At 43.8% G+C, this 13,423-nt stretch overlaps 1 protein-coding gene across 2 annotated transcripts; it reads right to left on the minus strand.

Moving 5' to 3' along the window:
* Positions 1 to 460: 460 nt before the first annotated feature.
* LOC143296170 (uncharacterized) lies at positions 461 to 10,662 on the minus strand. 2 transcript variants are annotated; one of them, XM_076607979.1, is made up of 2 exons: positions 10,105 to 10,662; positions 461 to 7,762 (listed from the first exon to the last, which is right to left on the minus strand). In XM_076607979.1, exon 2 carries the CDS (start codon positions 7,688 to 7,690, stop codon positions 5,258 to 5,260), a length of 2,433 nt encoding a protein of 810 aa, XP_076464094.1. In that variant the 5' UTR covers positions 7,691 to 7,762; positions 10,105 to 10,662; the 3' UTR covers positions 461 to 5,257. The 2 variants fall into 2 exon arrangements, with proteins under 2 accessions (XP_076464094.1, XP_076464093.1); XM_076607978.1 differs by lacking the exon at positions 10,105 to 10,662 and adding an exon at positions 9,514 to 9,626.
* Between the last annotated feature and the right edge of the window lie 2,761 nt (positions 10,663 to 13,423).

The raw sequence follows: 13,423 nt of genomic DNA on the forward strand, positions 1-13,423 counted from the left end.
TAAGCATAGCAAAACAAACAAATGTTAAAAAAATCCAACAACATCCAGGTGTGATCAAAGTAAAAATTCTTAGAAGTTATGCAGAATAACAGAATTTGTGTCTTAAGCAAGCAACAAAAAAGCTCTTTCAATTCCAACAATACAACAGCTATTTCACATAACCTTATGGGGGAAAAAAGGACTAGAATATTAAATATCAACCATTAACTACAAAGCAGAATGAACAATGAAAATCCAAGACAAAAGTTGTAGACTTAATATTGAGCATATGTCTTGTGTATGAAGAGCCTGATAAAACAAAAAATCAATGTTTACTCCTCTTGCAAATAACTACTAAAGTATTGCCACTGGTAATGTTGTGGCCTTTTTATCAACACAATAACTTTATATATATATATATATATATATATATATATATATATATATATATATATATATCCCCCCTCCCCCACCCACCCCATTGAGAAATCAGTATTCATTAAATTTATTTCTTGATTGATTGGAATACATTCTATGCGTGGGATTATGCACAAACCAGGCACGGTTATGACTATATTTAGAGCCACCACTGTTTGCCCTCTCTTGAATGAAATGATTCATTTTATGTACAAGTCGTATCTCATTGGCAGGCGCCAGCACTCCTACATGCAAACTCACATTCACAGCTAGATTCCCAGTTCCCTTGCTATCTAGATGGACGATTATCCAAATACCTATTAAAAAAAAAATTAAAAGCAAAAATAAATAATGCCTGCATATTTGTGTGAGAGGTTTCTTTTCCTTGCAGGTCAATGCCCTGTCCACGAAAAAGAAAGTGATTTATGTACAATGATAATGTTAACCTTCGCTGGCTGTTGTGGGTCGTACACGACCCAGAGGGGTACAAAAACGCAAATATCTCAGCCAATTCTTAATATTTTTCTACGAAATTTCAGAAATGCTTCCGACACCTAAAAGGCCAACTTTTGCAAAAAAAAAGAAAAAAATTCATTAATTAGTTAATGAGTAATTAAAGGTGGCGTTTTAACTACACACGGACGCTTGTGTGGGTCGTGTATGACCTATGCTTTTTAAAGAGGAAAAAACGTGGTCACCCCTCGAAAGCTCGTGTGGGTCATGCACGACCCATACCTTTTTCATAGTGATTTCAGAAGGTTTAATGTGCAATTAGTGAAGGAAAATAAAGAAGTTTTACTTTCAACAGCCTCACTACCCCACTACTCTCCCACTCTCTCTGTCTCTGTGTGCATAAGTAGGGTTTGTATGTATGTGCATGTGGTGTTATGCGTTTGTGTGTGTGATCAGTTGTGTGTGTGTGTGCGAGTGTGTGTGTATGTGCTTGTGTGTGAATGCGTGAGCATGTGTTTCTTCCGAGTGTATGTGTTTGTGTGAGTCTGTGTGTGCGTGTGCGAGCGCATGTGTGTGTAATCAGTTGTTACGATATGTTTTCCTTTTCTATATTTTGTTATAAGCTTTGGAGGAATATACAGGTTTTTGTCTCTTTACAAAGTATGGGTCGTGCACGACCCACACAAACTTTGAAGGAATATACAGGTTTTTGTCTCTTTCAAGGTATGGGTCACGGACGACCCACATGAGCTTCTGTGTGTAGTCAAAAGCGACAGCGGTATGGGTCATGGACGACCCACATGAGCTTCCGTGTGTAGTCAAAAGCGACAGCCAGCGAAGGTTAAGCTAATCAGTAATCGCTGATGAAAGTGGACATAATATTTAAACAGTGACAATGATATCAACACACAAAACAAATATGATGAGTTATATGTAAACAGCTTAGGGATTCTATGATGGCATGATTGATATCATAGGGATTGTGTGAATTGATGGCTTAATTGATATTATGATGTTACTTTATTTTCCAAGGATGTCAACATTAATATAATTAAATATGAATAACTTATGACACACTAAGTAAGCAAACCAACACACTTATTTCAACACATGAAACAAGACAAATACAGATGTCTCCTGAACATCCATCTGGCAGAAACAAAGCACACAAATCTACATCTCCATACAGATATACGACTGACAAAGGTTCTCTCAATAGTATAAATACTAGCCAGGAGAAAAGGGTTCACAATTTTTTCTATACATTTGTCTATTTACAAACTACACACTGTTGTTAACTTTCCTGTTTGCTGTATGAGGGCCACTTTGATTTCTTGCAGTCTTAATTTAAAGACTTCCTTGATCACTGTGTTATAAACTTATCACCACTGGCTATAAAACTTTTGCGAGCCTCACATGAGGTTAATCAAAAAACCTAAACGGAGTTCACACTGTCAATACAAGATCAGCAACGAATGATGCTGAACATCAACCAAACTGAAAACCAAACAATGAGGTGGTTCAATGAATACATTTGTGGTGTAATACAAGGACATTCACACTTACTGCAAGTATTTTGTACATGTATATATATATACATTCAAAATATCTCAGCTGAAGAGCTGACAGGTTTTCCATATTTTACTTTAAGTTTTAGCTACAAATTTAAGAATTACAATTACATGTGATCAATCTGGATGATCTGCACAAGTATGCAAGTTTACCCCCAAAATGGTTTTGTTTAACAAACTATAGAAGTTAAGATTCTTGTTGTCATCAAAAAACATTCAGAATTATATTTGGACTTCAACACATAAGGCTGCCTTTACCCAGCTCATTTTCATTTCAAACAAGACATCTCCTGAATGGCAACTGAGCTGTAAGTTGGAAGTACCAACAATTGCTGACACATGCAATGCAGTAGCACAAAAAAGTAAAGAAGAGATGCAGAATTGAGAAATGTTCCAATCCTACATTCAAGGATGGGGTATAAAGGAAGAAGGGGAGAGGGGAATGGGGATGGGGCAATGAAGAAGACTTCTGTGCACTAACAACTGAAGTTATTTGCCTTTCCCAAGGACCTAAGACTATGCTGAAATGGGCCTTGAACTCTATCACCAGTTAACACTGGATCAGAAGTCCAATGCCTAACTGATTCTGCCTCTAATTACTTAATATCTCAATCTCAACACATGACTTGTCATTCAGTCACTTAGTGACACACTATGAAACACCACCATTTTAAGCATTACCTTGCACCCTTCCTTTATTCTCAGTCTCAGAACCCACCCCCCATAACACTCTACCCACCTTGGAATCTGACTGATAAAAACAGGCAAAAAAAAAGAAAAAAGAAAAAAAAAAGAGCAGTATTAATGAACTGAATACCTCACAACCGCCTTATAACTACACTTAATATAAAACCAATAACAAAATTGACAGTATTATGGCATGTTTAAAAAGATTATGGACAGGCCATGGCTTTTATCCACTTCTCCAACTACTGGCAAATAGAATACTAAAAGAAATACTCAGTACTTGAATCATTGTATGAGTATCACATTAAAAATAAATCAGTCACTTGTCACCTTTGTTAACATCAGCAAAACAATTTGACACAACCTGTAAGTCAGTATACAGGTCAGTAAAAATTGTTTCTGTCAATCTGTGCACTTTCAATACAGCTCAGCTGTTCTGAAATTTCTTCACCAAAAGAGGCTGCGGGTAGGGGTGGGGGTGGAGGAGACAAGAGACAGGGGAGGGGTGGAGGTGGAGAGTGGTTACAATATATAATGTAGCAAAAGACAGTTATATATGAATTATGATGTGCAAAAACAACACCACACACACACAAATCCACATATTGAAAATAACTTGTGGATCCAGAAAGGGTGAGAATGAATACAAAACCATTTTTAATTATACCACCTGTAGTTAGTTAACTAGTTGTCATAAAAGTTGATTTGAAGTGTGAGATTCATGATATAAAAAAAATCAACTGATGTTAATATAGATGTTCATGTAGATGTGAACAACTGTCACAAATTATGTATATGTGCCCAGGTGCTAATACACACCTGACCCTCACAGAGGCATGCACATGCACACACACACACACACTTAAAACAGTGCAACTCCATTATTATCATTCGCACAACACTGAATTATCCACCAACACTACATCAATGCCTAAATCAAAATGAGTATATCAGTACAAAACCTCAAGAAAGAATGTGACAGCAAATGTGACTGGATGGAACACAAAGATGAAAAAATGTAAAGTTATGATTCACAGAAGATTACAAAAACAAACAATTGGTTGAAAGAAGAAAAGATGTCAACCAAATGAACTAAAAATTAAAAACCCAAAACAACACACTACGTGAATGTATTGTCAGAAGACTACATACTTTTATTTCATCCCCCTTTCTTTGTAAGACCAAGATGTATTGCTATTAGCAATGCCCAAATTTATCCCAAAAAAAAAAAGAAAAAAAGAAAAGAACAGAAAAGAACAGAAAAAAAGTATAACAGAACTGTGTTATACTTATATTAGGTAAATGATGGCATCCCACAAAATGAATATGACTGCACAGTTGCACTAATCTGTAATCAGTCTGAATCACAGAAAGTATGAGAAACTAAGATTACTTGGAATAGATCAGAAAACATGTGATCATTTCCATCACTGTCTTAAGTTAACATTAAAATCAAAAAGAAAACTGAAAACAAAAGTCTGCTTCTCAAGAGCACATTGCTTGTCTCAGTTTCTTTCCTCAGCAACAAATGTTTGTTAAAATCTTTTTGGTTGCCTGGTTGCCTAGTAAGTTGTAATGACCATGCTCACTCGCTGCAATGTCCTTCAGCAAATATGTTCTTCACAATATATTTCATATTAAATTATTTCTAAAAGTCAGTTAGGGTATCCTACAAATGAAATTTATGCTGCCACTGTACATACTGATTAAAACAGTTGTTTGGTGTGGGGTTTGTTTTTTTTTATCAACATAAAAAGACTATGTTTGAAACTATGATTCACAAAAAGATTTACTTCCATGACCAGCTGATACTTGTCCAGGTAATATTCAAGCTGTGTCATATGGAGAAAAAAATATGTATGTCTATAACGCTTTAAGTATCACAATATCCCTGAAACTAGCAACTGCAGCACACTCATCTCAATTTTTAAGAAATACAATAAATAAAAGTGTTCTCACAAAAACCATGCTAACTGCCCTTTACTTCAATATGAATGAGTACAAGAGAATGCTTTAAGAGGACAGATAATCCAGGGCCTAACTAAGTAGCTTTTCTCAAAGTTCCTTATCCCTAGCATCAACTAAGTTTTGTAAGATGACAACATGCCCATGATTTCATAAACATCCAAAAAGTCAAACACTGCATTATCTTAATAATAGGGACCAGGCCTGCTGTAGTAGTCATAATCGCGAGGCATTGTGTCCCTGTCATATGGGTCTGATGCGTAGCTCACAGGCTGATAGCGCCGATCTTCAATCAGACTGCTTGGTCTTTCCAAGTCATATCTGCTAGAATAGAGAGGGTCCCGGTCACTCAGAAGCTCCCGGCGAGAAAACTCATCATCCCTACGCCAGTCTGCCGGTCTTCTTTCCCAAGAATCAGCAGGATCTGAGTAACGACCCACTGGCTCACCATAACCTGGGGCACCATGTCCTTCTGGCCTGTCAAGAGAGTCATAGTTGTAGGGATCACGTGGCAGGGGGTCTCTTACTGGATCCATGTATCGTGACGGTTCTTGTGGAGCAGGCCCTAGCACCCCTGTCCCCCTATCCATTGACCCACCCATGCCTTCTCTCACACCATTGCCCATCAAACCAGGGCCAGAGGAAGCCTCCCTTGGGTTCCCCCCCATCCTTCTTGGGCCCATTGGCTCCCTCTCCAAGTCACTGTACCCTCCTCGTACAGCCAGCCCACCCCCTCTTGGTCCCCCACCCATACCTCTGGGTCCATCTCCAATGTAGTCCATCCTGCCTCCTTCTTCCACAGGGGAAGAACCAAGCACTCCAGGCCTTCCCCTAGGTCCACTGCCCATCAGACCAGCACCACCTCCCATCCCCCTGGAAACAGGTTCTGGCCCATCCAGTGACCCTCTCGGTCTGTCACCCATCATCCCTGGGCCTCTTATGCCTTCTCCATAGCCATCCATGAGTCCCCGAGGTCCATTGCCCATCATGCCAGGGTCACCTTTATCTCCACCTCTTCCCAAGGGACCTCTTGGCCCAGGTCCCATGATTCCATCACCTCCCACTGGGCGATCGCCTGGCCCTCGATCCATAGGGCCTCTGGGACCAGGTCCCATGTTTCTGTCACTTCCCATGGACAGATCCCCAGGCCCTCGATCCATGGGACCCCTCGGCCCAGGTCCCATAAATCTGTCACCTCCCATCGGACGATCCCCAGGCCCTCTATCCATGCCATCTCTTGGCCCCGGCCCCATAAGTCCATCACCTCCCATTGGACGGTCTCTGGACCCTCTATCCATAGGGTCTCTTGGACCAGGACCCATGAGTCCATCACCTCCCATTAAACGATCTCTGGGTCCTCTATCCATGGGATCCCTTGGCCCAGGTCCCATGAGTCCATCGCCACCAACCGGACGATCTCTGATTCCTCCTCTATCCATGGGACCTCTTGGCCCAGGTCCCATGAGTCCATCACCTCCCATTGGACCATCTCTGGGCCCTCTATCCATAGGACCTCTTGGGCCAGGCCCCATCATTCCATCACCCCCCATAGGACCATCAGGTCCACCTGGTCCTCTCATCATTTTCTCTCTACCCACTGGACCATCTCCAGGTCTTCCTCTCCCCATAGGCCCTCTTGGCCCAGGTCCCATCAACCCATCTCCACCCATGGGACGATCATCAGGCCCTCCTCTTCCCAAAGGACCACGAGGTCCAGGTCCCATTAGTCCATCATTACCCCCTGAACGGTCATCAGGGCCTCTTCTTCCCATTGGCTCCCGAGGTCCTTGGCCCATAAACCCATTATCACCCATTGGACAATCATCAGGCCCTCCTCTTCCCATAAGTCCTCTTGGCCCAGGTCCGGGTCCCATCAGCCCATCACCACCCATGGGACGATTGTCAGGCCCTCCCCTACCCATCGGCCCCCTAGGTCCTGGACCCCCTGGTCCTCTTGGCCCAAGTCCCATTAGTCCATCACCACCCATGGGCAGATCATCAGGTCCTCCTCTTGGTCCTCTCAGCCCAGGTCCCATGTCACCTGGTCCTCCATGGAATGGGCCCCTGGGGCCATCTGGGCCTGGACCTCTCTGGTTGCCCATCCCAGCATTTTGCATACCTTGTCTTGGTTCACCAAAAGGCGGGCGAACTCCATTCATCGGTGGTTGAGACCTGGGTCCTCTTGGGCCTTCCATGTTTGGACGATCACTGCCCGGTCTCTCTCCAAGCAAACCTGGCTTGCCCATAGCTTCTCCTGCAAACATGTCATCACCACGACCCCTGGGCATGTTACCAGGGCCTCCTCGAAAGCCACCTGCCCCTGGACCCTCATTCTGAAAAGGACCCCCACCCAAAGGAACATCAGGTCGCTCACCAAGAAGACCAGGCATGTCACGAGGGTCCGCGTTGGGGTTCTTCTCCTTCAGGTCTTTCAGGATCTGCTCCCGTTCTCTCTGGAGTTCCTCTTGAGCACTTGAAATAATGTTCATAATGTTTCCTTCGGGTCCTGCCATTCTTGGTCCAGCGCTTGGTGCTCTGTCATAAGGTCTATTGCCGGAGTTGTCATACTGTGGAGTTCCTAGCCTCCGCTGCCATACAGGAATGCGTGGTCTCAACATTTTCTTTTTCAATAGGTCAGAGTTGCCCTCAAAATTAAATTCCAGATGCTGGCAGCTGCTCAAATCCTGTATCTGAAACAAAGAAGAAAACGAAAAAAAAAAAAAAAAAATTTCCTTCAAACTAACATTTTACATTTCTGGAAGAAAAGTATTGTACTGCATTATAATATTATAGTTTGTACTCAACTGTATTACGCTTGAGTGAAATTTGGGCTACTCTCCCTGGGGACAGTGGATCGCTACAGTATAGCTCCACCCCCTTATTTTTCTTTCTTTTTTTTCTGGCTGCAAGTGTACTTGCTTTCCTATCAAAGAGTAATTTTATACAGATTTTTGCCAGAGACAACCCTTTTTCAACATGGGTTCATAAAGGTCCAGTAAGTGTATGCTACCCAAAGGACCTCAGTTTATTGTATCATCCAAATGACTAGCATCCAGAACACAACTCAAGGTCTAATGGAAAGGTAGAAAATAATGCAGAGTGTACGATGCAATCCGATGAGCTCTGATTCTCTGGCTTCCTAGGTGGATGCATTACCACTTCACTTGGTCATCCCTCTATAGGTTTTATCATTATTATATCTAAAGCCAATATATATACATATATAAAGTTCTTTTTTAATAACTACATGATGATAATCAGTTCTGCAAAATGCCAAAGATACTTTTTTTTCTTTCATATCCATTGATTATCACTCAAGGTACTGATCCTTCTCCACTTTACCTATGATCTGTCCTTCTCTGGATAATTCTCTCATGTCCCCATCATACCATCTCTCTCTCAGTCTCATGAACTGAAACTATCTCTTCTCCCTTTTTCTTATACTACAGAAAATATTAAAATCACACAGATCAGATTCCAAGAAGGATACTGTAACACTAGATGTAAAACTAGAGCATTTCTTTTAAAATCTGCAACTCTTGTTATAGCCCAAAGCTCATTAAGTCATTTACTTAAAAAAAGAGAAAAAAAGTGAATTAATCAATTATACTTGATCATAAGGATAGAACATTTAATAAAATACTTCATCTACAATAGACTCAGCAGTACACAGGTACTTAACTGTATGTAACACAAAATCCGACAAAAATCAACACATCTGGTGTGTATATATAATTATAGCAACAGTTTCAGTTTCAGTAGCTCAAGGAGGCGTCACTGCGTTCGGACAAATCCATATACGCTACACCACATCTGCCAAGCAGATGCCTGACCAGCAGCGTAACCCAACGCGCTTAGTCAGGCCTTGAGGGTTATAGCAACAGTGATGAAACATTGAAACTGAAAGACATACCTGCACAGTACAAATAAGATGAACATATATTCTGCTTCTACAATTCTAGTTTACTAAACAGCATCATCTTCAATTAATACTATCATTACTAATATCATGATGTGAGAGAGAGAGAGAGAGAGAGAGAGAGAGAGAGAAACATGATGCCGTTTTCCAAGCGGCCAATGACAAGGGAAATAACTCTATATCTGGGTCACAGTCTCCAACATTCAAGGCTTTCCACCAAAAAATAACCTGTCACTGAGGCTCAAATTATCAAAATGAAAAGATACATTAGGCACTTCCATCATCCGATTTATACTGAAAAGAACATCGAGCTATTTGATTACATTTATCAAACCAATCGCCGAATTGTTGAAACAATAAAATTAAAAAAGGGGATCCGAAGAACATCACACAAAGGCGACGATGCCATTCTCTTCGACTGCAAAGAAGACCGGCAAAAACATTTTTTTAGAAGCAGGAATCAGAATGCCAGAAGCAAATGAAATTCGACACAGCGTTAGTTTGGACCATATTTCAACTTACCTGGTGTACGCAAGCCAATGGATGATCGGAACCAATCTCAGAAAATGCGTCAGATTATTTATTCAGCTTGCACATGTTCGCCATTGCACGCCAATGAGCGGAAAAGAGTGCTTGTGGGAACATACTGCTTCCGGCAGATTGTGTTCCTCCGCCAAACAAAGAAAACGAAACGACGAACCGTTCACTGTGAAATTAATTCCCAAAATAACGGTGACAAAAGGATCTTGTAAATTCATAAGCAATTACACAGAAACTATACAACTTGGGAGAATATTTAAAAACTAAACTTTACTGTGCATTATATACATGCGCTTGCACTTGAAAATCTTGATTAAGTTTCCCAACTTAAAGCCCGGAGAACACGATAAAAATTTCGTTATCAAATTAATGGGGCCAAGGAGTGTCCCCCATCCTGACACGGATCGACCAGCTCTCCCTTCACTAAGCCGGGACAGGTATCGGTAAACTGGGGAGAGGCGAGCATCACGCCCATCTCGGTACAAGTACAAGAAAATCCCCCCGCCGCCGGCGGAAGAAACAACAGCCGTGACCTCGCGGCCCCCGCGGCAGCCGGCGCCAACAATATCTCACCAGTGTGCCGCCCTGCGGCAAGGTGCTGGAACATGATTATTATACTGAGTCTGCTCAAGCCCACCTGGAAGAGAACGGCTACACTGATTCACATGACTTTTCCTCCACTCCTACTGCTATGTGATTACAGAGTCAGTGAACGCCCACGCCTTGAGTCAGTTGTCACCAGTGAGTCAGTCACACTATTCAAAGCGGCGGTTCACGGTCTCTGCCGCGGTTGACTTCAGTTGGGCCGGGGCAAATCAAGTTGGACGGGTCAGGTTATCATAATAACAATGCGTAAACAGTCTCTCTTAGACGTGTGCTTATACATTTCTGTCCAAAATTTCTGAACTGACATAGCTATACTTACAGCTCCACCGTGATTATAATTGCATACCCTACTCAGTCATCATCAGGCAGTCATTGAAGTTTATTATTCAACAGTCATTGCCACAGCTGCCCGCAGGGAGTCAACTGAGTCGCGTCTCCGACTGATTGAGTCCAGTCCGGCGTCTCCCGGTCGTGTCAAGCGCGGTCTCCGACATGATCGACCAGCTCACTGAAACTGATGGTCCACTCTCCAACAGCGACGTCAACCGGGCAGCTGAGACTGCCATGCCGCTCAGGTCAGTGTACTAACTGAACCGCAGCCGCACTGACAACAACTCAATTGAAGTCAAAATGCGGCCCCTCCTCCCGGCTGAGGCAGAAACTCATACCCGCCAGGCCCGGCGGCCCACCGCTGCAGTGTGACAACTGAGTGACGGCGACGGAGCCCACCCAGAACAGATGCCTCACTGGGATCTATTTAGTGCAGCCGGCGGACACAGCCGTGACAACTCAGTAATACCGGCAGACAAGCAGGATTCCTCCCAAGAACAATCCGGGACTGAAGTCATCATAATGATGCCCTGCCCCTGCCGTGACACTGCATGACGGAGCTGTGGAGGTCAATACTGACGACCGGGACTGGCACGTGTCGACTGAGGGTATCACTGGCAGCGGATGCCAATGCCAGTGAGACAGACTGCCCCCTCCCCCCTTCCCCCGCCCTCCCCCTACCCCCTTCCAGTGAAGCACCAAAGAGAGAGGAAAAGTAAGAGGGAACTGAAATGAAGATAAGAAAAGAAGAAAAATAGTGGGCGGGGGAGGGGGGGGGGCGGAGTTACATTTATCATTTTTCATGTATTGAATCAAGTTCTTAGTGTGAGAGATCAAAGTAGCGGTAAATGACGGGGGCGGAGTTACATTTATCATTTTTCATGTATTGATTCCTGTTTTTAGTGTGAGGGATCAAAGTAGCGGTAAATGACGGGCTGGAGCTGTCGTGCCGGTCGGAGGTTTATCCCCGGGGAGCGTTTCGCTAACCGGAGAGGTCCAGGTGCAATGAGGAGAATCAGCACTGAGTACAACTCTCTCGGCCGTCAGACACTGCAGTGCGGTTGTATATTTTTCAGTCCAAAATTTACGAACATACTGACAGCTCCATTATACTTGTAGGCCTAGTACCCTACTCAGTGCTCTTCAGTGATTTTTCGCTGATCATTGTCACAAAAAGGTGCAATGATGAGAATCTGCCAGCTTTCGTGTGTGTGTGTGTGTGTGTGTGTGTGTGTGTGTATTGTCGCCGTCTTGGTTTGCTCCCTTTCGCTAACTGAGTTGTAGACTGGGGGTATCAATTCTTTTCTACTTTATTTTCAACCTCTCTTCTTCACTTGATCCACCTCAGTCTCCGGCTCTCACTCTGGAGGTCTGTCTCCCAATCACTCTTTCCTGTCTCCTCACTGATCATTGTTCTTTCGTCGGAAAAAAAAAGAGTAAAAATGCTCATGCCGATCTACATGCACACTTGGACAAAGAATAGGCCGCCGGTGTCTAAAGAAGAAAGGAGAGAAAGGGACTGGCAGACAGATTACAACAGACTCAATTATCGCTTCTGGGCGGAACAGGGGAGTCACTGAGAAACTGAGACAGGGATACTGCACTGAGCCAGTGACAGAAACAAGGGAGACATTGACACGAAAGACAGAGACGGCCGGGGCGGGGACTGGGCAGACAGACTGAGAACTGATACTGACGGCCGGGGAAAGCAGACTGAGACGAAGACACCGGGGTCTGCAAACAGACTGAGATAGGCCGGCAGAGACAAAACGGACTAACAAGGGGATACCGAGAAAGAGAATGGAGACAGATACAGTGGAGATTAGAACGGGGAGACACAGGACGAGATTAGTCAGACTGGACCAGAGAGAGACCGTAGAGAAAGGGTAACAAATACATACAGGCAAGAGAGGCAGATGAGGGGACAGGTATAAAGCACACAAACACGGTGGACAGAGACATTGGGGCGAGATGGAGGCAGGAGGGACGAAAGGAGACAGACAGGTAACAGAAGCAGAGGGGACCCAGGCTGTACAGAGGATACAGGACATGAGAAGGATAGAGACTAAGCGTACAGTGACAGCCACTGATAGCCCAGACATGGGGGACACTGACACACACAAGGGTAGGCGGAGACAAGGGGTACTACACAACAAGAGAGACAGTGGTACTGACACACAGACAAAACTGAGAGAGAGTAGACAGACATAAGGTGGACCCCCGCGGCGAAACAACCGACACTCAAACGTCAAGTTAAAATGTCAGACAAACCTAGCAGAAAAGACAGACATGGAAAAAGCACAGGACAAAAAGACATACCGTGGCACGCCGGGAAGAGAAACCCAACAAAAAAGATGAAGATAGGGTATGCCCACTGAAACGAGCATAGGGAAAAACGTCAGCGGTTGAATCTGGCCGCCTCCTCAACTGAAAACGGATGCGACCAGTTTGATATTGATAGTCTGTGGAGGGAGGAGATGCACTGGATGAATTTGTGGACGACTGAATTCAAGTCAGTTTATGGGCATCTGATGCTCAGCATCCAGAACTCTGGCCGCGGGAGCGTGAGCCGGGTTCCAGGGGGCCTACGAATCTGAGTACATCGGTGTCAGACTGATAGGCAAGACAGCCCGGTTACCGGCCATACTCACTATACTAAGCTAGGCATGCCATTGTAAAATGGTGCCGTATAACGGCGGGGTAAAATAGCGGACATAGCCTACACGTAAAAATAAAAAGTGCACTCGTATTCAAATACAAGTCAGTGCGTGGGAATCGCAGCCCACTGACGGACGAACACTGACAGACAGAAAGAAAGAATGAATGATATGTACACACACATATACACCCAGACACACACCGTGCGCGCGCGTATTTATGTCACAGTGTGTGTGTGTGTGTGTGTGTGTGTGTGTGTGTGTGTGTGTGTGTGTGTGTGTGTGTGTATTTTCATTCA

The sequence above is a fragment of the Babylonia areolata genome, chromosome 21 (genome assembly GCF_041734735.1).
Source record: "Babylonia areolata isolate BAREFJ2019XMU chromosome 21, ASM4173473v1, whole genome shotgun sequence".
Taxonomy (NCBI): domain Eukaryota; kingdom Metazoa; phylum Mollusca; class Gastropoda; order Neogastropoda; family Buccinidae; genus Babylonia; species Babylonia areolata.

Excerpts from the sequence above, each read along its gene's own strand:
- LOC143296170 (XM_076607979.1), bottom strand. The coding sequence starts at position 7,690 with ATGTTGAGACCACGCATTCCTGTATGGCAGCGGAGGCTAGGAACTCCA.